Here is a 24,432-nt window from a genome sequence, read left to right on the forward strand (position 1 = left end):
CTTTTGTATACAAAAATATTTGCCAGAGTAACAGCTTCAAATTCATTTCTAAGATAGTAGACATCAGAATGCAGTTTGTTTTCTAATGCAGCATTCAAAGGTTAAAATCTATTCTACAGTGTAACATCTCAATCTAGGGCTTTATACAAAAATTGGGACACCTCCATTTTTATGTTAACAGATGTCAAAATGATACAGTAATTATGGTTAGAAGTTAAAAACAAAAAAAAATCCAAACTCTGCAATTATCTTAATAGGTAATTATATTTTGTTTGCAGATCCAGGAGTTTGTCAACTTAAAGCCCTTCTTGTATTTATCTCTTTTTCAGTTTGTGCAGGAAAGAGTTAACATAGCAGGCCTAAGCTTCTGAAGGGCTTGAAAGGCCTGCCTACCAAGTTAGCTCTTGATTGGCATCTGGCAACTTGGACAGGTTCCTCCCGTCCTAAACTGAAAAGAGTGGCCCACTGTGTCTAAACTGTTTGTGCAAACAATGTGATTTATCCTGAACACCTGCTTTCTCTCTGGGAGGCTGGAAGATGGTACGTGCCAAGCAGAGGGTGCCTACATGACCAGCTCCCAGTAAATACCCTGGGTGCTGAGTCTCTAATGAGATTCCCTGGCTGGCAACATTTCACATGTGTTATCACAACTGGTTGCTGGCAGAAGACCCTTGGAAGCTTGTGCCTGGCTGTCCCTGGACTTCAACTCATATACCTTTTCTCTTTGGTGGTTTTGCTTTATTAAATCTTTGAGCTGTAATAAATCACAGTTATGAATACGACTATACGCGGAGTCCTAGGAGTCCTCTTAGTGAATCATTAAACCCGGGGATAGGTAGTCTTGGGGACCTCCGACACATAGTTCTTAAAACTAAAATACAACTGAACATTTAATATAGTGGTGAAGCTAGTCAAGAGAAATGTTTAATTTTTTTAAAGAGTTTATGATGATAGAACTTTTTTTTCTTTCACCTAGTATTTATCAAAGGTCTTCACAGGCACCCAAGCTATGTCCTCTCATATATCTTACTGAATTACCTTAAGTACCACGTTTCTAATGTTTACTAGGACCAAATGATATTTTCCAACCATTTCCTATTACCCACCACTTAAGTAAGCATTTGATAAATATGTGATAAAAGAATGAATAGCAATTTTTATCATTACACATGAAAACAAAATATCAAAATAGATCAGGCGATTGGGGCGCCTGGGTGGCGCAGTCGGTTAAGCGTCCGACTTCAGCCAGGTCACGATCTCGCGGTCCGGGAGTTCGAGCCCCGCGTCAGGCTCTGGGCTGATGGCTCGGAGCCTGGAGCCTGTTTCTGATTCTGTGTCTCCCTCTCTCTCTGCCCCTCCCCCGTTCATGCTCTGTCTCTCTCTGTCCCAAAAATAAACAAAATAGATCAGGCGAGCCATAAAAATATGTACAGATCTTCATAGAATTGTAAATACTACAGTCCAGACTTTTCTTGCTTGATATGAAATAACTTTCCTTTCCCTGGCAAGTTTGCTAGTAAGTAGAAATCAGTGCTACTCTATTAGCATAAATGAATCCCACAAAATTTCCCTTCCCCAAGCATAAACACCAGACCAAAAAGAAAAAAAATTAAAAAAAGACAAAGAGCTATCAGTCTATCTCCTTTGTGAGCTTCAAAGATACAAACTGCTAATATTGTTTTAAAAAATACATGGGGCGCCTGGGTGGCGCAGTCGGTTAAGCGTCCGACTTCAGCCAGGTCACGATCTCGCGGTCCATGAGTTCGAGCCCCGCGTCAGGCTCTGGGCTGATGGCTCGGATCCTGGAGCCTGTTTCCGATTCTGTGTCTCCCTCTCTCTCTGCCCCTCCCCCGTTCATGCTCTGTCTCTCTCTGTCCCAAAAATAAATAAAAAAACGTTGAAAAAAAATTTAAAAAGATACAAACTATTGTTTTAATGTCAGATATATTTTAAATCCATATTTAATTACTGCCAAAGTCTCCCCGTGGTATATGTAATCATTCTATAATAAGGTAATTAAAATTCCTTGGCCAGCCAATTTAGGATTTACAGCTTAACTCAAGTATCAGACACTACTAAAGTCAAGTCCAGATGTGTTACTTAGAAATAAACATTTAATTTGGGTGGGGGTGATACAACACAAAATTGAACCTACGCTTTTAAATATGTTTCAGCAAACTGCTGCAAACAAATCCAAATTTAAGTGTAATCCCAAAGCAATGGATCCCAAATCAATGGATAGATACAGTGCAAACACATGCAGATTTCTAACAAACTACTGCGTGCGTTGGGAAAAATGACAACATGGTCTCTAAATAGTAATGCCCCTACTTTAAAGGTCAATCATCTCTTGACCTCCTACTTTGGGACTCGCAGTTGTTGAAACTCAATATCTCGGGATAGTGCCTGGGTACAAGCTTGTTTAACAAGCTCTACTCAGGACTTTTCAATGCTAAGTTTTGAAATCCACTGTTTTACTCTTTTCCAGCTCTAAAAGTCTGGTTCTGTGAGTCTCTGTATTTGAATATGCTTTAACTTAAAACCATATGTAATTAAATGGGCATTAACCAGTTCGAAAGATTTTCTAACACAATAAGCAACCTGATTGGGCTATATAATGTCATGACTTCGGTTTAAGGGAAAAAAAGGGAGAGCTGGTTATACATAATCTGTGGCAAAGGCAGATATGGATACCATATTAAGAAGCTCACTGATAACCTAAATAAATTGTTTGGTCTAGCTTTTCCTCCATCAAAATTATCAGAGCTGTTTCCAAGTAGCCAACAAACAGCAAAGTCAACTGACGTTAATTTCATTTGTTTTCCCTCTGTCTATTCTGTATTGGTGGCATGTCAGAAAACTGTGGAAAGGATCCAGATAACCCATAACCTGAGCAATGAGCCCCTGAAAACCAGGGGTCATTACATCTACTGCCAGAAACATGGAACTAATTCTGGAGTAGCTTCCTCTACATTGCAGCTGTACAATCTCTTACCTAGCCAGTAGGTGGAGGCACAAGCAAACTTACTGCTGTGCTCTTTGAGCCACAGGACCTTAAATCTTACAGTAAATTGGTTTTTCATTTATTCATTTGCTTTAAATCCAGGAGATCAAAGAGAATGCAAAAAACTGAACAAGGACAACTGTTGAGGTGAATTTATAAAAAGTGATACAAAAGAACAATTTTATATTTCTATTTTGTTTCTGGCCCTTTTGAAAAATAACTAAGTTATTTTAACTGTGAATTCATAATCCACTTCTAGATCTCAGAGCTAATAAAACAATTCCAAATTTAAAAATATAGCTTTTAAAAATTCATGTTCAATCAGGGAAAACTGAACATCAACTGAATATGACGTAATACTAAGGAATTATTGTTGATTTTGCTAGGTATGATAATACTATTATGGACTGGTATCTATCTATACCTATATTTCAAGTCCTTATTTATAAATACAAACAGGAGTATGTATAGGTGAAATGATATCGCTTTAGAAATCACTAGGAAAAAGAGAGAGGGAGACAAACCATAAGAGACGTAAATACAGAGAACAAACTGTAGGTTGCTGGAGGGGTGTTGGGGGGGGATGGGCTAAATGGATGATGGGTATTAATGAGGACACTTGTTGTGATGAGCACTGGGTGTTATATGTAAGTGACTCTACTCCTGAAATCATTATTACATTACATGTTAACTTGGATTTAAATACAATTTTAAAAATTAAAAAAAAAAAAAAAGAAATCACCAGGGGGGAAGAAAACGACAACAGTAAAGGATAGATAGAGCAAGAATGGCAAAATGTTGATAACTGAAGTTCAGTGACAGGTACACTGAGGTTCATTATACTATTCTCTTTTTATTTGAAATTTTCCAAAACAGGAAGGAAGAAAATTAAATTATGATGCCACATTCTTGTGATCTGGGTTAACACTGAGATTAGGCTGACTGGTAAATATGCGACTTTAATGAAGTCTTATCTCTGTATACAGCCATCAAGGAATTATTTCAATCACAACTGAATCATACCAAAAATTCGCTCTATAAAAAACTAAAACTAACCTGCTAAATCCCCTGGAAACAATAGCTTCCAGTTGTGGAGCACTTCACCATTTTACGAGGTGAATTCATATAATTTTCCCATCTAGTTCTCATGATCTTATGGAGATTTTAAAGATAAAAATCCTGAGGCTCAGAGAAGTTAAGACTTGGCCAAAGTCACATGATCAGTAGAAGTGACAGAGCTGGGAACACTAACACAAGTTTTATAACCCCAAAGACTTTCTTCTGTCTGCCATACTATCGCTTAGACCCCCTTGAAACAAATAGTAAACATGATGAAATTTATGTAAATTTTAAAATTTTGCTTTCTGTGCTCATTACTTGAAAGTATATGATGAAACTGGCTTTTTTGTTTTCTCAGCAAATAAAAATATGGATAGAAATAGATTTCTTGAATACAGAATGAAATTAAACCAGAGAAAGTAATTAAAAAAGAATTAGAATATTCTTAAAATTGGAAGGGGACGGTTAAAGGCCCTCTCTAGCCCCAAATTAAACCTGTATCTTTAAATCCCTTGGATGCAACCAGCTTTAGCTTGAGCACTTCTAGTGAGGAACTGCATACTCCGTTAGACAGCCTGCTTTATTCACTGAGTCAGTCTAATCGCTAAAGGGGGTTTCCTTGCTTAGAGTTGAAATCTACCTGCTGCTTGTTGATTCCCGTTACAGACCCTGACCCTACAATGAATAAGCATAATCCTCTTACATAGGACACTCTTTTAAATAACTGAACAAATCCACTATGTTCTACCATGGGCTTCTGCTCTGAGAACTCTTTTAGCAGAAAAAGAAAATCAATTAGATTCTTGAGTCACTAAAGCTTCCCAGTCTTTTCAACAGCTTTTCCATGGTCTTCAACTGGGACTTGGGTATCTCTGGGAGTACTCAAGCCCTTCCAGGAGATTGAAGAATTAGGATATTTTTAGGGCAATCAATGTCTCTTCCTTCATTAGCCACAATTTGATTTGTCTGAAAACAATTCTATGTTCTGCTGATTTTCCTTTCACATGTCCACTCATAGGAGCCCATCTCAAAAGACAAACTGCTCACCCATCCTGAAAAGCCTGTCTAGCTTCAGAGCCAACTAGGGAATGCGAAGCTCCTGAGGGAGAGACCCTTGAGAGCAAACAGAGCTTCAGAAAGAAAGAGGAGAGCCACCTTATTTCATATGGACAATATATGCATGGCAAAGCCTTATCTATTTTAGAATTAAAAATCAATAGTAAGATGATTGTCACAGGGATGTCTATTAACACTTTAATTTTATTTGAAAAATGAAGGCAGATTTTTCTCTGCCAGAAAGCGTGTCTGATTTGGCTGACTGGCTTGACAATGATGACTAGCTTTGCCATTTAGGTCACACAGAAGACATTTTCCATAAACTGAACAAGATAAAGGTACAGATCTACAGTTTTGAAGAAAATATATTTAAAAGAATATACAAAACACTAAAAATTATAGCCTCACAAGAGAAGTTTTTATGTATCAACTCAAAAGTATGTGAGGAGGTACATGGTTTTCAAAATTCTTTTAGCAGGTATGCCAACAAAACTTTGAAGGCTGTGACTCTAGGGCAAAATTTCTAGGCTCTTTCCCACTCTGGTTATCCCCTTCTGGAAGCATGCCAGTGTCCTGCTTACCACGAACACTCTAGGGAGAATGGGTAGCATACAAAACAGTGGGACTGTGGCGTGGTTCTAAATAACTATATACTTTTAATTAATGTAGCTGAAGGTTCCATTCAGGGCTTTTGTTAAGCTGTTGCAACAACTTTCAAAACATTTACTTCTTTTTCACATAAGCAGTTACAACTAAATTTACAGTGATCTTGCACTTATATAATCGAATGAAGGAGTCTGTATTAACTAGCCTTAAGTTTCATCTTTGTTTGAGTTCCTTTGCTACAAACTTGTAAAATGTTTTAAAATTCTGATCTAGATATTCAATGTATTAGCTAGCCCTCCATGGGGGTGAAGCTTCTGACATGGCTCCCAAAGACCACCAGCATCTGCTCATATTCACACCCTGGTGTAATCCTCTCCCCCTGGGTGTGGGCTGGATCTGGTGACTTACTTCTAACTGATAGAATATAGTAGAAGTGATGGTGTGTGATTTCTGAGATGAGGTTACAAGACTGACTTCCATCCTATTTGTATTCTAGCCTTCTTGCCTGCTGACACTGGATGAAGCCAGCTGCCATGTTGTGAGTTGCTCGACGAAGAGGCCCAGTGACAAGGAACCTAGGGAGGCCTAAGGCCAACAGCTCACAAGGAACTAAGGCTAGCAGTCGGATAGCCTGCTGCCAACAACCATTTGAGTGGGCTTGGAAGCAAATCCAACCCCAGTGGAGTCTTAAAATGACACCAGCTCTGGCTAATGCCTTGATTACCACCTTGTGAGAGACCCTAATCAAAGTCATGGATTAAAATTCTGAAAAGAGTAGAAGGCCATCCCATAAAGCTTTATACAACCTCTTTGGACACAGTTATCCAATCAGCTACAAAACTACCCAGTTATACTATCCTTGGCTCACATTTCTCCATCTTATTGGCAAAAATTCTATGAGAAACATGTCAAGTGGCTTATTAAAATCAAGATAACACTGTTATCTTCAGAATTTCCTTAATATGCCAAAATAGTCATTATATCAAAATAGGAAGTTGAGTCTGTTTTGAAAGGCTTGCTACATGGAGACCTCTACTCCCATCCCACTACTCTTCAATAGGACTCCTATGGTCACAATATTATATTTTGGGGCCTCCTGTCCATCTGAACTCTATTTCTCTTTACAGCCTCCTCTCTGAAGTATGCTAAAAAGGAGGGCAACTAAATATGCCCAACTTTTGCTTCCTTAGCCATTGTGAACTTTAAGATGAGATAATCCTTTTATTCTTGTTACTTTTTTTCTACACAGATGAGCTTACAACTATTGTTACATTTTAAGAGGAAAAGTGTTAGCATTATCCCAAACCAACACTGCTTAAAACTTTAACCCTTAAGAAAATAAAATGCACACTCACAATTCAAAAACCATGTAAAGCATTCCATCTGAGCTATATGTCTCCAATAACTCTACAATGTGGGGATGTTTCAGCATATGACAGATACTGGCTTCCCGCTTTAGATCTGCAAAACAAACACAGGACATACTTTGTTAGGTAAGAACAAACGACAATCAGAGTGAATGATGAATGAATGGATGTGATCTATGGTAACATGAAGACTTCTCTAACTAAAGAGATGAAATCCCCCATTTACGCTGAGCTTAACTTTTTTACCCTATAAATCTTTGACAACATAACTTTTTCATATTCCTGCCAGTCTGTGTGTGTGTGTTTTGTGTGTGTGTGTATACAGTACAGTTAGTTCTTATTTTTATTTATTTTAAGTAACTAAGCTCTATGCCCAATGTGGGGCTTGAACTCACAGCCCCAAGATCAAGTCGTACACTCTACTGACTAAGCCAGTCAGGCACCCCAGCACTTATTAATAAGAAATGTAAATAGCACAAATACTTTCTCTAAACTCTTTATAGTCAAGTCTCAAAATTTATAATTTTCTTGATGTGCTAATAAATAATTTGCCATTTTAACATTTTACCTCTTTTTCTTAGTCTTCCCCAAATTGGATAAGAATGTTGTCTATTCTTTAGCCTAAAATCTAGCATTTGCACACACACGCCAGGGAAGTTATATGGAATAAAGGGCCAAATAAAATTAGTATGATTTAAACAGTAAAGGCACTACTCTCAACCAGCAAAGTCAGAAATTTATTTTCTATCATCTATAAAATGTATTTGATAATTCAGGACACTACTCATAGTGTTATCTTGAAGAACAAGTTCAGACAATGTAGGTAGACTATTGCATAAGAGTTACAAAATACTGTTTGGAAAATAAAACGGTTAATATCATCATCATCACACAAACACATTTTAGGCATAGGTATCACTTGCTATGTCCCCATGGAACAAAATAACTAAAGCCTTCCTGTATTAATTGTGGTGTTTTACCTGTTTGCAGGTGAATAGAATCCAGTAAGACATTTTTATATTTGGAAGTAGAAGGGAGACAGGTAAAGAAGAAGGCTAAGGACGTACTACATAAGGCAAATGAGATGTTATCTCCTCTCTGATTTATTAATTCAACTTAGCCTCATCAATGAGAGCAATGGCTGAAGACTGAACCACAGAAGACTGGGTAAGGGTAGAATGAGGAAAAGAAGTTGGTAAATTAGACAAAAGAGAAGCCACCAGAAAAGGAAGAATCAGTAATATTACAAAAGTCAAGGGGATAGAGGGAATTAAGGCATGAGTAGTTGGAGAAGGCTGAGAAATGGCCGTAAGGGTCAGTCAGAAAAGACCATTAGCATTCTGAGCAAGATCAAGTTCTGTGGAGAGGGCAGGTTTGAAGTCAGTATGCAGGAGACAATTATGTAATAACAGATTAAAATTTATCATGTTTCTCACTGGCCTAAGTACTTAATAGAGTCATTACCATTTACTGTCCCAATACCCCGATGAGGTAGTTATTTTACAGGTGAGGAAGCTGAGGCCTAGAAAGGCATTCAAGATCACACAGCTCCCACAAGGGGTAGGTCTGAGCCCTGGCTTGTCCACCTCCAAAGTCAGCAAACAGTCCTTCCACAATGCCATGCCAGGTTTAGACATGATCAAATTCGAAGAATCTTGCTGTAGGCAAGAAACAGCAAAGTCGAAGGTCTGATTTTTCTGTTTTTGCTGTTGTTTTAAAGGGAACACTGTGTTTCTAAGTGGCAGTGATGAAAACTCCATGGGATCTACAGCCAGAAACTTGGTGCAGGTTCTGCTGCCTGGCCTGCTGAGCGACTGCTCTCCTCTACAAATGCCTTTGTCACTGCAGATGAACTGGGGCAGGCCACACGCAATGCAGGCCCTGCAGACTACTCAGCCACCTTCAGGGGGCAGCGGTAAGATTTCCATGAAAAAAGATATGGAAGGACTGTATGGAATGCAGCACTGTGGGACTGAGGGACAGGGTGGCTCAGTGTTCAGGGGAAAGGAAGAGGTCAGAGGCACATGAATGATGGTCTCCATCTCCAAAAGTGTTTGGAAAGGTCATGCAGGAGAGGAGAGGTGTGAATCAGGTGTGGGTTTTGTGCTGAGAAGTCATAATTATGAGGAAGGCTTTTGACAAGTGTGCTAGAAAGCCAGATTGAAGCCAGGATACATAAATCAGGTATCTGCACAGTTTTTTCTCTCTTCCTTCAAGAATGTTCTGCCTCCAAATTTTATGAAAAGCTCAGGAGTTTTATTACTCATTTTAACATTTATTTCTTATTTTGCCCCTTTCATGTAACTACAGTGTGTTTCAACTTCCACACTCATTTCCCATGTACCACATTGTCGTACCAAAAGACTGCAGGTAGAAATGGATGCTCTAAAGACCCTTCCACTGGACCTGCACATTTCTTCTTGGTATACAGTTCAACCTGCTGCCAGTCTAGTCTCTTATCATCTACCCACCCCCCTCAAAATGAAGGCAGAATTGCTGGGGACCCTCCATTCAAAGACTAAACTATTTATCTTTATATTTTTTTATTTTTAAAGTTTATGTATTTATTTTGAGACAGTGAGTAAGCATGAGTAGGGGAGCGGCACAGAAAGAGAGGGAGAGTGTCATTGCAAGCAGGTTCCAAGCTGTCAGCACAGAGCCTGACATGGGGCTCCATCCCACAAACCGTGAGACCATAACCTGAGCCAAGATCAAGAGTTGGACACTTAACTGACTGAGCCACCCAGGTGCCCCAAAGATAAACTGATTTAAACATCACTGGATTTGGCAATTCAGGGACTAAAAATCAGAACACCGAACAACACAGAACAAACGTAAAAATATATTTCAAATTATAAGGACAATGATGCTAAAGATGGTTTACATCTAGGATAATTAGGGCACCATTTTCCATAATTCAAATATCAATTAAATTGGTATATATTAAATGCTCAAATGGAAAATCATGGTTTAAAAAACACAAATGCATTATATATAATTTAAATTATACATTCCAGGAGCATTAAATTCAGAATGCTTGTTTCTAGATGTGAATGTGAATTAAAGATGTATTTATTAAGAGCTATTAATTTTTTGCTGATATAGCAAACTAAGAATAGCATTTTCCTACAAATCAACTCATGAAGCAGAGTAGCAAGGAATTCAAAAGTAGGTGATAATGATTTGAAGTTGTGGTTATCTGAATGCTCTGAGGTACAAGCACAGAACGTGCCTGGGAGTGCCCTGACCGAGGTACCACTGCTGTTTTAAAGTGCTTCTTTGTCCATAGTAACTGGTAACTCTGTCTACTCTTTCTTGTATTTTTTTCAATTTGTAATCTCTCAGGGAAATTTAAAAGCTTGAATACGGAAAGTAATATTTAGTTTTCTGACCATAACTGGAGAAACACACTGAAATCAATCCCTTATATGGCATGAGTACTACTGCTACTACTCCTAATACCAGTTTCCTAAGAAGCTTTAGACGTCCAACAGTAAAGCAACTATGCCCTGCAGGTTCCACCTCTCTAGTCTGCCCCTCAAGTAAGGGAGAGTTCAGGAAATGGTTTCAGGTGGTCTGTTTTATTTACTTTTTTGAAGGGGGGGGAGGAATAGAGGGAGAGAGAGAATCTCAAGTAGGCTCTGCACCCAATGTGGAGCCCCATGAGGGGCTCGATCCCATGAACCCTGAGATCATGACCTGAGCCAAAATCAAGAGTCAGACGCTTAACTGACTGAGCCACCCAGGCGCACCTAGGTGGTCTGTTTTAAAAAGAAGTTTCCTAACTGAGAGCTTTTTCCCTGAGATCAGGAACACGACAGGGATGCCCACTCTCACCGCTGTTGTTTAACATAGTGCTGGAAGTTCTAGCATCAGCAATCAGACAACAAAAAGAAATCAAAGGCATCAAAATTGGCAAAGATGAAGTCAAGCTTTCGCTTTTTGCAGATGACATGATATTATACATGGAAAATCCGATAGACTCCACCAAAAGTCTGCTAGAACTGATACATGAATTCAGCAAAGTTGCAGGATACAAAATCAATGTACAGAAATCAGTTGCATTCTTATACACTAACAATGAAGCAACAGAAAGACAAGTAAAGAAACTGATCCCATTCACAATTGCACCAAGAAGCATAAAATACCTAGGAATAAATCTAACCAAAGATGTAAAGGATCTGTATGCTGAAAACTATAGAAAGCTTATGAAGGTAATTGAAGAAGATTTAAAGAAATGGAAAGACATTCCCTGCTCATGGATTGGAAAAATAAATATTGTCAAAATGTCAATACTACCCAAAGCTATCTACACATTCAATGCAATCCCAATCAAAATTGCACCAGCATTCTTCTCGAAACTAGAACAAGCAATCCTAAAATTCATATGGAACCACAAAAGGCCCCGAATAGCCAAAGGAATTTTGAAGAAGAAGACCAAAGCAGGAGGCATCACAATCCCAGACTTCAGCCTCTACTACAAAGCTGTCATCATCAAGACAGCATGGTATTGGCACAAAAACAGACACACAGACCAATGGAATAGAATAGAAACCCCAGAACTAGACCCACAAACATATGGCCAACTCATCTTTGACAAAGCAGGAAAGAACATCCAATGGAAAAAAGACAGCCTCTTTAACAAATGGTGCTGGGAGAACTGGACAGCAACATGCAGAAGGTTGAAACTAGACCACTTTCTCACACCATTTACAAAAATGAACTCAAAATGGATAAAGGACCTAAATGTGAGACAGGAAACCATCAGAACCTTAGAGGAGAAAGCAGGAAAAGACCTCTCTGACCTCAGCCGTAGCAATCTCTTACTCGACACATCCCCAAAGGCAAGGGAATTAAAAGCAAAAGTGAATTACTGGGACCTTATGAAGATAAAAAGCTTCTGCACAGCAAAGGAAACAACCAACAAAACTAAAAGGCAACCAACGGAATGGGAAAAGATATTTGCAAATGACATATCGGACAAAGGTCTAGTATCTAAAATCTATAAAGAGCTCACCAAACTCCACACCCGAAAAACAAATAACCCAGTGAAGAAATGGGCAGAAAACATGAATAGACACTTCTCTAAAGAAGACATCCAGATGGCCAACAGGCACATGAAAAGATGTTCAGCGTCGCTCCTTATCAGGGAAATACAAATCAAAACCACACTCAGGTATCACCTCACGCCAGTCAGAGTGGCCAAAATGAACAAATCAGGAGACTATAGATGCTGGAGAGGATGTGGAGAAACGGGAACCCTCTTGCACTGTTGGTGGGAATGCAAATTGGTGCAGCCGCTCTGGAAAGCAGTGTGGAGGTTCCTCAGAAAATTAAAAATAGACCTACCCTATGACCCAGCAATAGCACTGCTAGGAATCTACCCAAGGGATACAGGAGTACTGATGCATAGGGGCACTTGTACCCCAATGTTCATAGCAGCACTCTCAACAATAGCCAAATGATGGAAAGAGCCTAAATGTCCATCAACTGATGAATGGATAAAGAAATTGTGGTTTATATACACAATGGAATACTACGTGGCAATGAGAAAAAATGAAATATGGCCTTTTGTAGCAACGTGGATGGAACTGGAGAGTGTGATGCTAAGTGAAATAAGCCATACAGAGAAAGACAGATACCATATGGTTTCACTCTTATGTGGATCCTGAGAAACTTAACAGGAACCCATGGGGGAGGGGAAGGAAAAAAAAAAAAAAAAAAAAAGGACGTTAGAGTGGGAGAGAGCCAAAGCATAAGAGACTGTTAAAAACTGAGAACAAACTGAGGGTTGATGGGGGGTGGGAGGGAGGGGCGGGTGGGTGATGGGTATTGAGGAGGGCACCTTTTGGGATGAGCACTGGGTGTTGTATGGAAACCAATTTGTCAATAAACTTCATATAAAAAAAAAATAAATAAAAAGGCAAAAAAAAATAAAAAATAAAAAATAAAAAGAAGTTTCCTGGGGGGTCTGGCTGGCTCACTTGGTAAAGCATGTGACTCTTGGTCTCAGGTCATGAGTTTGAGCCTCACACTGGGTGTGGAGATTGCTCAAAAATTAAAGCTTTAGAAAAAATAAAAAGTTTCCTAGAAGGTCTTTATTATTCATTTTACTACCAGTTGTTCTTGTGATAGAATTCTTCATACTGTCTTTTAAAAGTTGGATGCCACTTTCAGAGTACCACAATTCTGCAACAAGGTAATCTGACCATTGGTCAAAAATAATTTGGGTATTTACAAATATGATTGAAGAAAGAATTTCTGACATTCATAGCATTACAATAGCAATCTCGACTTCAACATCCAAACTTAAAAAGGTCTAAATTTAACAGTTAGCTTGCCTAGAGCTATTCAGTAAGTTTAGATCAGCACTGCCCAACAGAAGTATAATGTGAGTCACATAATTTTAAATTTTCCAGTAGCCACATTAAAAAGTAAAAAGAAACAGGTGAAATTTATTTTAATAACATACCTTATGCAATCTAATGTATCCAAAGTATGTCAACATAATCATATTAAACTTATTAAATACTAAATATATTAAATATAAAACATTATTAAATTCTTTTTCTGTATTAAGTCTTTGAGATCTGGTAGTGTTTTACATCTGTAAGTACATCATAATTTGGACCACCCATATTTCAAGTGCTCACAGCCACAACATGGCTAGTGGCTACCAAACTGGAACACTATAGTTAGTTGTAGATAAACTGACTTTGATTCTTATCCTCTCTCAATTGTGAGTTCTCCTGCATTTCTTACACAGATATTTTGTAAAGTTACCCAGTCATTCAAAAAAGAATCTAAACTCAAAAGATGTGTTTAAAAAAAATTTCCATAGAAGGAAACTCCACTTTTAATAATCCAAATCCATCACTCAACAACTTAAATCTGGAATTTTGTCACTATTTTTAACCTAGATCCTTCATTTGGTAGTTTTAAATTATTTTATCTTGTTTAATCTACCAAACACAAAAACAGTGCTCAAAATCTACTGTACTGCACTGCCCTTTGTACACTTCAAAATTTATTCAATGACCTTAGACTATGTATGCAGTGCAACATTTGAGAGTTTACTATGCAACATTTGGGATTTTAAGTGCCATCCTATAAATCCTTGTTTAATAATTATAATAACCCTGTAAGATAAATATACCTATTCCCATTTTGAAGGGGAAGAAACTGTGGCCCTGGGTGCAGTGAGATAAAGAAGGAAGTTGTTGAAATCACACAAATAGTAAGTAAAGGAAGCAGCACTAATAACTGAAGCCCAGTGCTCTTTACAGCACACCACAATGGCTCCTGGTGCTGTACAGTTTTCACATGTGCCCTTCAGACCCAATCATGACAGTGCTAATGTGGTAACACTAACCTGGGTGACGAGCTATCAAGACTGCTACAAAATCAGTTTATGTCAGCTTGCATGGTCACCAATGATGATCAGAAATTAGGCACTGTTCTTTTCCAGACAAATACATAAATATCGTCATTTACTTCCAATTTCCGGATTGTGTTAGGAACTCAATAGTTAGCAAAATTCACTAAGAGCTGACCCCAGGCTCCAAATGCACATAAAAAATATTCTAATCTAGTCACAGAAATAATTAGGACAAATATTAATGTGTTCAGTCGAATCAATATTGATAGCAAAATAAGTAAATTAAAGTTATTATTGATTCAACATCTTTTCCTTGGTGTACTGAAATTAATGACCATATGATATTTCAGAAAGGGAATCCAAGCAGAACCTTGAAAGGATTCTAGTAACAAAGTCAAATTCTGTTGCTGAGTTCCACCTTTATATAATAACCAATTCGAGGACTAAAGATCCCAAGGATCCCTTTGGCAATAATACAGGTCAGGTTGGCTTTAATGAGGCTATCTTCCTATAAATCAGGAAAGTTGACCTTCTCAACCAGTGGACGACCAGAGGCCCAGATAGACCCATGCACCAATCTGGGTTAACTGCAAACTCATTATTTCTTTGATCTTTTACACATTTTACTACCACCCTATACATTTTATTATCTTTTTTTTACAAAGAGAAATCCAAGCAGCATCTAATGTCTTCGAATTCTTGCCCATATTTTTTTAATCCTATAGTCTAAAAATCTCATCTGTCAGGTGAATAAAGAAAGGAAAGAGCGTACCATTAATTGAGAATGTTTGATTGATATAAAATTTTTTCTTAAATAGGCAAAGTATTAGAAATCAATCTTAACTGCATTAAGCATTTACAAATTAATGGGGTTTTGGTAATACATTTCCCAAGGAATTTTCAGTTCTGATAACTGTAATAAATATATTAAAGCAGCTGCCCAGTTGAATACCACATGTACAGTGAATTCAACGCTATATTTATAAACAACTATCAGCTGTAAAACAGAATAATGCCAATTACTCTGAGATCTACTTGTCTTCCCTCTCACTCTTCATTAGGATGAGTTTGGCAAAGAATTATCTAAGTGCCATTTATTTCCTAGGGACTTACATTTTAAAAACTCCAGGTCATTCCTAGTCAATATTGAAATACTATAAATCATTGAACTTACTAATGAGTTATTAATAAAGATTATAGGTGACCAACTCAATCTTTATTAATATTTATCTTTGGAGATGTTAAAACCCTGAAAGAAGAGCATTTGCTTAAAAAGCCATTTGTGGATAAGAGCTAACATTAGGTTACATAGAAACCAAATTATTTGTCTCTTAGAAGATATAAGTGAACCTTCAAGGAGTTACTCAACCATGTATTTGGCGAAAATCTGTTTTGGACTCAGCTAACAAGATGTTAATTATATGGATAAAAAGAAAAAGCAGAGGTTACTGAAACCCAAACCAAATAAATTTCAAGTATTAGAGTTTTTTCAAATAAACGACCATTCTTAAGATATTCTATACACGATAAAGATAGAAATACAGTATTTTAAACATTTGTAGAAGGTACAATTCTTCTGTTCCTGTTCATTTTGAGAAATGTAAACCAAAAAGCTTTATAAAAAGGTGGAAAGATGGGGTATTTTACTATTATAAAAACCAGACGCCTATTTCAAAATGGTACTAATTTTATAAAGAAAATTAGAGAAATACCAGTTTAAGCCTCACTTTTCAACATTAAAGTCTTAAAAAACATACTTGTTAGCAGTATGAACGAACTTTGTGGGATGACAGAGTGTACGTATTTGTTGTCAGTCATTGGACTGAACACTTAATGGCTCATTTTATTGTGCATAAATTTTTATTCAATAAAACTTAAAAAGTGACAGCAATACAACAGTAATTCAACTAATATGTCTAAGTCAAATATTGTTATATGTATACCTGTATTTTATACTCCCAATTTTGTTACTTATCATTACCTTCTATTTTTATTTACTTACTGATAGCTCAGGTGTTCAACAAGCGTTTGTGCCAGGATAGGCTTCCTTACTATCCACTCCCCCCCCACCCCAAACCTCCTTTCTCCAGGATAGGAACAGCCCAGGAAATACTGCCAGCAAGACCAAACGTCTCCCCACAAAGCAATCTGTAGTCTGTTTTAATATATAAATAAAAGAATTCCTGAGGCCAAAATTCTCTGTGGCATAGTGAATTAATTACCAAAGTTTTTTTTTTTTTAAATATGGGTTTCCCCATCCAGCAGAATCTTTTTGTCAACTAATCTCATGAAAATAGTAAAAAAACAAATTTATAGTAAAAAAAAAAATAAGTACTGATGTGTGTACTCACTATGAAAAGGATCAGTAAAAATAAGCTAATTGTTTTGGTAAATAACAACTTGATATCAGGGATTATGGAGAGCTCTGCGGACTCGTGGCCTCAACCACCAAATTATTTATTTTGCTGGGCCACTGCCAAAATTCAGATTTATATGGATAGCTGCAAATGGCTAGTAGGTAGGTATAATTTAAACAGCATGCCTTAGAGTCTTGATTTTTTAAGAAATTGATCAAGAAGCTTCAAAGAGTAGCAGACATTTTTTGTTTCAAAGTGGAATGGCAGGCAGTGGTTGAGAGTGGCAGCAAGAAGAGTATACTTTTTGTACACAGTGAAACTTTGGACTAAGGGAAACGTAAGGAGTTCTGAAAAGGCCAGATTTCTCCTTTTTTCATAAAAAGAATTTATTTGTGTGTGTGGGGGGGAGCATGAGTGAGCAAGTGGAGGAGGGGCAGAGAGAGAGGGAGAGAGAGAATCTAAAGCAGGCTCCACGCTCATTGTGGAGCCTGACACGGGGCTCGATCTCACAAATTGTGAGATCACGACCTGAGCTGAAATCAAGAGCCAGGCACTTAACCAAGTGAGTGACCAGGTGCCCCCCTGATTTCTCCTTTTTAAAGTAAAATTTTAAGTAAATCAATACATTGCTTTACCCTTAGAATAAACTATCTTCATTTAATCTTTTCTACAAAACCAGGAGGTAGCATACTTAAGTAGCTGAAAATGTGGCAGCTATCTAGATCGGAAATTTTTAACTAATTTGGGATCAGAGACCATTTTAGAAGTCTGTTAATATGACAGATACTCTGCCCCCAAAAGATTTTGCAGTAAGATATAAGGGAAGCACAAAAACCTAAGAGACTGACCTAGATGCTTATGTCCAAGGATCAAAATCATGACAGATAATCCTGTAACCCAGCTTCGGGAGGCCACAAGAGCACTGCTGGAACTGGAAAGCCATAGGAGCTAGTGACTCCTTATAAAGAGGCCTTATAAGCACTGTTGAGGATAGTGAGATAATAATGGGCACAATTTGAGGTTAACTATTACTAGATAAACATAATATCCCCCATATCATTTTAGCCTCTGCTCCAAACCTAGCACTTTATTCTGTGAAATGCATAAAGCCACCGTAAAGTGTGTTTTTCTTCATTTCTTAAAAATCACACAAAGTTCCCCTGGATTCCATGTGGCCCAATTTCCTATTTCCCATCTTGGTATCAAAACAATATAAATTCTTTATTAATTAAAGTATAATGTTCACACACACAAAATAAATACATTTTATATATTTATGCTAAGTGTTTTTCCCGTTTGTTGTAGGTTGAGTGCCAGGATATGTCTATCTTTACTTTTTAAAGAATGCGCATTTATAGTCAACCTGCCTTCTTTGGCTTTTTTTTTTTTTTCTGAATTGCTCTTTTGTCATTTCATCAAACTTGAAATGGGTAAAACATAAGTTTCCTTAAAAGTGGAGACAGAAGCAGAGACTTCTAGCATCTGATTCATGTACAGTTGGGTACAATCCTGGCAAGGGAGGATGTCCCCAGCCAGCAAGAACAAGTAGAAGGAAGTCAGTCAGGGCCTTAAACCCTCTTCACTTAAGAGTCCATTTGTCACATAATAGTAACAAAAGACCTAATTCAGGTCTCAATATTATGGGAAACAAAAACAGTATGTTATTTAGGTCATTCTAGATAATGGTTTATTTCATATAAGTGACTTTTCCAGAAGGGTACCAACTTGTCCTGGTTTGCCTGGGACTTGTAGCATTCAAAGTTCTGTATCCTGAGAACCCGCCCTCAATCCCAGGGAAACCAGGATGGTTGGTCACCCTACTCCCACAGATCTGGCATTTATCCTTCCAAATGCTAACACTCTTCTGCAGGGAGGCAGAGATGATATAATAGAGCAACAAATTTGTAGTGAGAAGCCCCATCTTTAAATCTTGTCACCATCACTTAATAGCTGTATAACCCTGAATATCAGTTTCCTCATCTACAAAATCAAAAGAGTAAGATAGCCAAATTATGGAATGAACCCAAATGTCCATAAACTGATGAATGGATAAAGATGTGATATATATATGTATATATATCTATATATAGATACAGATATAGATATATGTATATATAAATACATAAAATGGAATATTACTCACCCATCAAAAAGAATGAAATGTTGCCATTTGCGACTACATGGATGGAACTAGAGTATATTATACTAAGCGAAATAGGTCAGAGAAAGACAAAATACCTAATTCAGGTATTTTGATTTCACTCATGTGGAATTTAAGAAACAAAATAGATGAACATGGGGAAGGGAAGGAAAAATAAAATAAGAATAAAAAAAGAGAGAGGCAAACAATAAGAGACTTAACTATAGAGAACAAACTGAGGGTTCCTGGAGGGGAGGTGGGTGGGGGATGGGCTAGATGGGTGACGGTCATTAAGGAGGGCACTTGTGATGAGCACTGGCTGTTATACGGAAGTGATGAATCACTAAATTCTACTCCTGAAACCAATACCACACTATATGTTAACTAACTTGAACTTAAATGAAATCTTGGAAGGAAAAAAATGGAAAGAATAAGGGTTCTCATAGCAACTTGAAGTTAGCCCCGGATGGTTAATAAAGTAGGTGAAAGTGCCTGCCATAGTGCATGACACAGAGCATGTGCACAATAAATTTTGTTTTCTTCCCCTCTGACCATCTTTGGTGGGAGTAACTCTTTCCTACCTTTACCAAATGTCAATCAAACCAAGTTTGATGACCAGAAGTTGGCAGTGTGAACATCCAATTACTAAACTGCACCGCTATACCATTCTTTTACTTTGCAGTTTTTCATCTACAACTTTTGAGGGAAATCATGTAATACAGCTTATGAAGGACTGAATCTGAAATGGACCACAAGATTATTTGGAAAGAAGTAAAATACAGGTAGGTAACCAAGTGTCTAATAATGACGCTGGTGAAAAAGTGAAGCGAAATCCACACAGCTACATGTATGTGGCCTACTGACCACCAGCATCATTATTCTTCCAGACAGCCCTGGGGACCCACGCTCACACCAACTACTTACTACCACTCCTCCGCTTTGGATGCACAGCTGCTAAACCTGTTCATTCTAATGTTGCAACACCTGTCAAAATGATCTGCCCCTTCCTGCACTTTCCCTAGTTTCAGCTCTCATGGATTCTTGTCTGGATCTTTCCATGGGTGTCTTGGCCTCCAGCTCCTTCTTCTCATTACATTATCATCCTAGGTTTACTCTAAAACAGGTATTATCACATCACTCCAAAACCTTCATTGCTCTGCATTCCATACACCAAGACATTACAGTCCCCCAGGTTGGCTTTGAAAGCCTTCTAAAAATGATTTGAAGTTGGGGCCCCTGGGTGGCTCAGTCAGTTAAGCGTTCGACTTCACCTCAGGTCATGATCTCGCGGTTTGTGAGTTCAAGCCCTGGGTTGGGCTCTGTGCTGACAGCTTGGAGCCTGGAGCCTGCTTCAGATTCTGTGTCTCCTCCTCTCTGCCCCTCCCATGCTCACGCTCTGTCTCTCAATAAAATACGTTAAAAAAAATTTTTTTTTAATGATTTGAAGTCAAACAACTTAACTGGGTCCACAGAGCTATTTACCAACAGGACTGAAAATGGGACTGAGTTCTCCTGCTTCTTAGTCAAGTAAGTTAGGTTTGCTTTTTTCTTTTATTTTGGATGTCACACACATGACATTCCTTTCCTGCTTCATCCATCATCCTCCCTGACGCCCCCATCCTGAACTACCTGCAGTGTCTGCAGCCCTCCCGCCTTTGCCCGTGCTGTCTATGCTCTTGAAAATACCAATTCCACGGGCACCTGGGTGGCTCAGGCGGTTCAGCATCTGACTTTGACTCAGGTCATAATCTCGCGGTTTGTGAGTTCGAGCCCCGCGTCAGGCTCTGTGCTGACAGCTCAGAGCCTGGAGCCTGCTTCAGATTCTGTCTCCTCCTCTCTCTGCCCCTCCCCTGCTCATGCTCTGTCTCTCACTGTCTCTCAATAATAAATAAATGTTACAAAAAAATTAAAAAAAAAAAAGAAAATACCGATTCCTCTGTTTGACACTCCATGTGCTTCCTTCACTCAGCAAAATTTCACTCACACTTTGCCTCGACGTTCTCCTTGTCGATCCCCGAAGCTGAAGTAGGCATACCCTGCTGTGACCTAACAACATTCTCCTCCACCCCCATACAGACCTCAGTATCTCATCATTTGCCAAACTGTACTACTGCTGGTGATGTACATTCCCGCCAAACCTGCTGGAAGGTAGCACCAAGCACACAGAACTCCACTTGACCAACGTCTATTACATCCTCTATTTCACATCAAAGTATATGTATCACTGAATCAGAGAGTATTAGAAATTGGAAGGACATGGGGCACCTGGTGGCTCAGTCAGTTGAGCATCCGGCTCTTGGTTTTGGCTCAGGTCATGATCTCACAGTTTGTGAGTTCAACACCCGCACTGGGCTCTGTGCTGACAATGAGGAGCCTGCTTGGAATTCTCTCTCTCTCTCTCTCTCTCTCCCTCCCTCCCTCCCTCTCCCTCTCTCTCAAAATAAATAAATGCTTTAAAAATGATAACAAATGGGAAGGACAGTAAGAGAACCATTGTCACATGCTACTCTCTATACTTACATTTTACTCATAAGAAAAATGAGTCCCTAGAAAACCATGTGACATGCCCAGTTACACAGCTAGTTCACTGCACAACTGGAAGATGAACTCAGCCTCTAGTTCCCAATCAAGCAATCTTTCTGCTGTCCCACACCATACTGGAAGAAGATTCTAAAAATGTCCACAATTTTAGGCAATCTACTCCAGGTAGCACATCCATACTGACTAAAATGTTTTCAGAGTATACCCCACAAAATAACATCTATGTGTAGATAACTGGGCACTAATGTTATTCTGCATATTGTATTGCCAGGACTTAAAATGGAAGGCTTCAGGGCCACCTAGGTGGCTCAGTTGGTTGAGCATCCAACTTCAGCTCAGGTCATGATCTCACAGTTTGTGAGTTCAAGCCTGGCATCAGGCTCTCTGCTGTCAGCGCAGAGCCAGCTTCGGATCCTCTGTCACCTGTCTCTCTGCCCCCACCCCTCAAATATAAATGTTAAAAAAAAAAGGAAGACTTCAAGGTACCCTATTACATGCACTAGCTTTAAATAAACGTGATATATGGCTGACAGTGCTATGTCATTGTGTAGTGCACGTACTACAACTTCATTAGGTTAAATGATCACAACTCCAAAAGAGGTGGGGTGGAAAAATGTATCTAATGTTTGTCCTCTAGTGGAAAAAAGAGGAACTAGAGGGCACTAAAGATCATATTAAAGCTATTCAGACAAATAATATCACCAGGATCTCTGGCTACAGACAATATTATTAGTCTTGATAATACACAGAAGATTACTTCAGCTAACATTTGATGAGTATGTTAAGTCAGGCTCCATTTGAGATCTGTCCATTTGTTTAACCCTCACAACAACCCTAAGAGGGAGATGATACCCATTTTACATATGAAGCAGCTGAAGCAAGAGCAGTGAAGAAACTTGCCCACAGTACTCAAACCGCAGAGCAAGGATTTGAACCCAGTTAGTCTGGCCCCAGTACCTATGCTCTTGACACTCTGCTATACTGCTTCTTAGGTCTGCAACTACTCAATTCTGACAATAAACTTTAGAGATAAGCTATTTGTCAAAACCGAAGTATAAGGTCTCGATTAAAGTAAAATGCAATCAGAGCAAATTTCAGTCATAAAATCATAATACTTTTCAAAAAATCTTAGCTTAGGCCTTCCAAGTCATCTGATTATATTTTTGAAAAACTACTTTCCATAACGTGCAGAATCATTACAAATATAATGATTAGGCAGGGCTTTTGGAATGGCTGTGTAAGCTCAGGGAAACCTTCCCCCTAGAAAGAGATATACTTAGCTGGTCAAAATTAACCACCAAAGTCTCTGGAGATTGATCAAAGGGGCTTACAATAAATTGAGAAACATTTATTCAGTAAAATCCACAGAAACTCACTAAGAACAATGGGAAGCTATCACATTCAGGATAAGGACTGTACCTGGGTCCCATAGCTCTGCCTTGTGTTGGAACTGTTCTAGGTAGGGCCCAGAAGCTGAGTGACATATCAGTTCCTTGAGGTGGAAGAGCTTTTTGGGATGGTGAACATTGGGAGATCCCATGTTGTACAGCTCCATGCTGTGGAAGGCCTACGTTGAGTGGGTGGTAGAAGCCAGGTGGCAGCACCCATTCCCCAATGCCCACCTCCAGTTAAGTACAGGTTATCCAGGTAGGGCAGCTGGTAAAGAATGTAGTCCCACTGCTCTGTGCTGCAAGAGAGCTACAGAGTTGGGCCTGGAAGCTAAGTGGTAGCTCCTATCTCCTGCAACTTCCTAAGCGGAAGTCCTTGTCCGAGTACATTTAGTACCTGGTGAACATTGAGAGATGTCATCCTCCCTGACTTTGGGTGTGAAAGATCCATATTGAATGGTAGTAGCAGAAAGGAGGGGGAGCAAGTTCATGCCTTTTCCCCCCAGTACACAAAGACCTGCTCCATAGACAGGATCTAGGCGGAGCGACTAGTGGGGGGTGAATTCCCCATTCTCCCAGCTCTTGCTCCAAAGTAAGAGATTCTGCTCAGAGGAGAATATAGCAAGCTTAATAGACTAACAAACCCTGCCCCTGACAAGGGGCTAGACTTTAACTACATCACACCATGGAGCAATTTATACTACAGGGCATTGTCAAAACAGTGATCAGCTAGCAATTAGTACAGTGTGATACCAACAGATCATCTTAATGGGAAATCAGGGGAAGAGATGGTCAAAGAGAGCCCAGGTAAAGCCACAGTCATTCCTGATGGTAAGGTTGTGCTCATACTCCAGTCTGCTGGAGAGAGACATGAGAGGTTATAGTGAACTAACCCAGCAAACCACTAAACAAATAAACAAATAAGAACAAGCCCTGAAGTGTGGGAGGGGTGTCAATATCCAGAGCTGCTATAACAAAGTTAGGAGACATGCAGAAAACAGGAACGTGTGACCCTTACACAGGTTAGAGAAAGCACTGAAAATAGAAACTAACTTTGAGGGGGCCAAGATGTTGGACTTTAGCAAGAAAGACCTTGAAGCAGATATTATAAGTATATTCATAGAACTAAAGGAAATTCATGTTTAAAGAATTAAAGGAAGGGGTGACAACATCTCAAATAGAGAATATCAGTAAGAGAAATTATAAAAAAGAGCAAAATGTATATTCTGGGGTTAAAAATACAATAACCAAGATGAAAAATTCACTACAAAGGCTGAAAAATAGAACTGAGCCGGCAGAAGGATCACCAAACTTGAAGATCGGCTGATAGAGATTATGCAATCTGAAGAACACAGAAGAAAAAAGAAGAAAGCATGAACAGAGCCTCAGAGAAACGTGGGACACCAATTAACACACTGACATATGCATAATGGGAATACCATAAGGATGAGAGAGAGAAAAAAAAAGAGCTGAAAAAATACACAGATATAAATGAATGGGGTGGGGGGAGGAGACAGACAAGCCTCCCATGTAGAA

General features: G+C 38.7%; 1 protein-coding gene across 2 annotated transcripts in view; it reads right to left on the reverse strand.

The window, feature by feature from the left end:
- The window catches only part of CASK (calcium/calmodulin dependent serine protein kinase), a 359,561-nt gene that overhangs the window by 223,930 nt on the left and 111,199 nt on the right, over window positions 1–24,432 (reverse strand). For both annotated transcript variants that reach the window (XM_047076095.1, XM_047076096.1), the window contains exon 3: window positions 7,081–7,186. In XM_047076095.1, the coding sequence (XP_046932051.1) occupies window positions 7,081–7,186 (106 nt within the window). The remainder of the gene's footprint in view (window positions 1–7,080; window positions 7,187–24,432) is intronic.

Source organism: Lynx rufus, unplaced genomic scaffold, assembly GCF_022079265.1.
Source record: "Lynx rufus isolate CCGP_SWC_20201006 ecotype Redwood Valley unplaced genomic scaffold, mLynRuf1.p SCAF_14, whole genome shotgun sequence".
In the NCBI taxonomy this organism is placed as follows: Eukaryota; Metazoa; Chordata; class Mammalia; order Carnivora; family Felidae; genus Lynx; species Lynx rufus.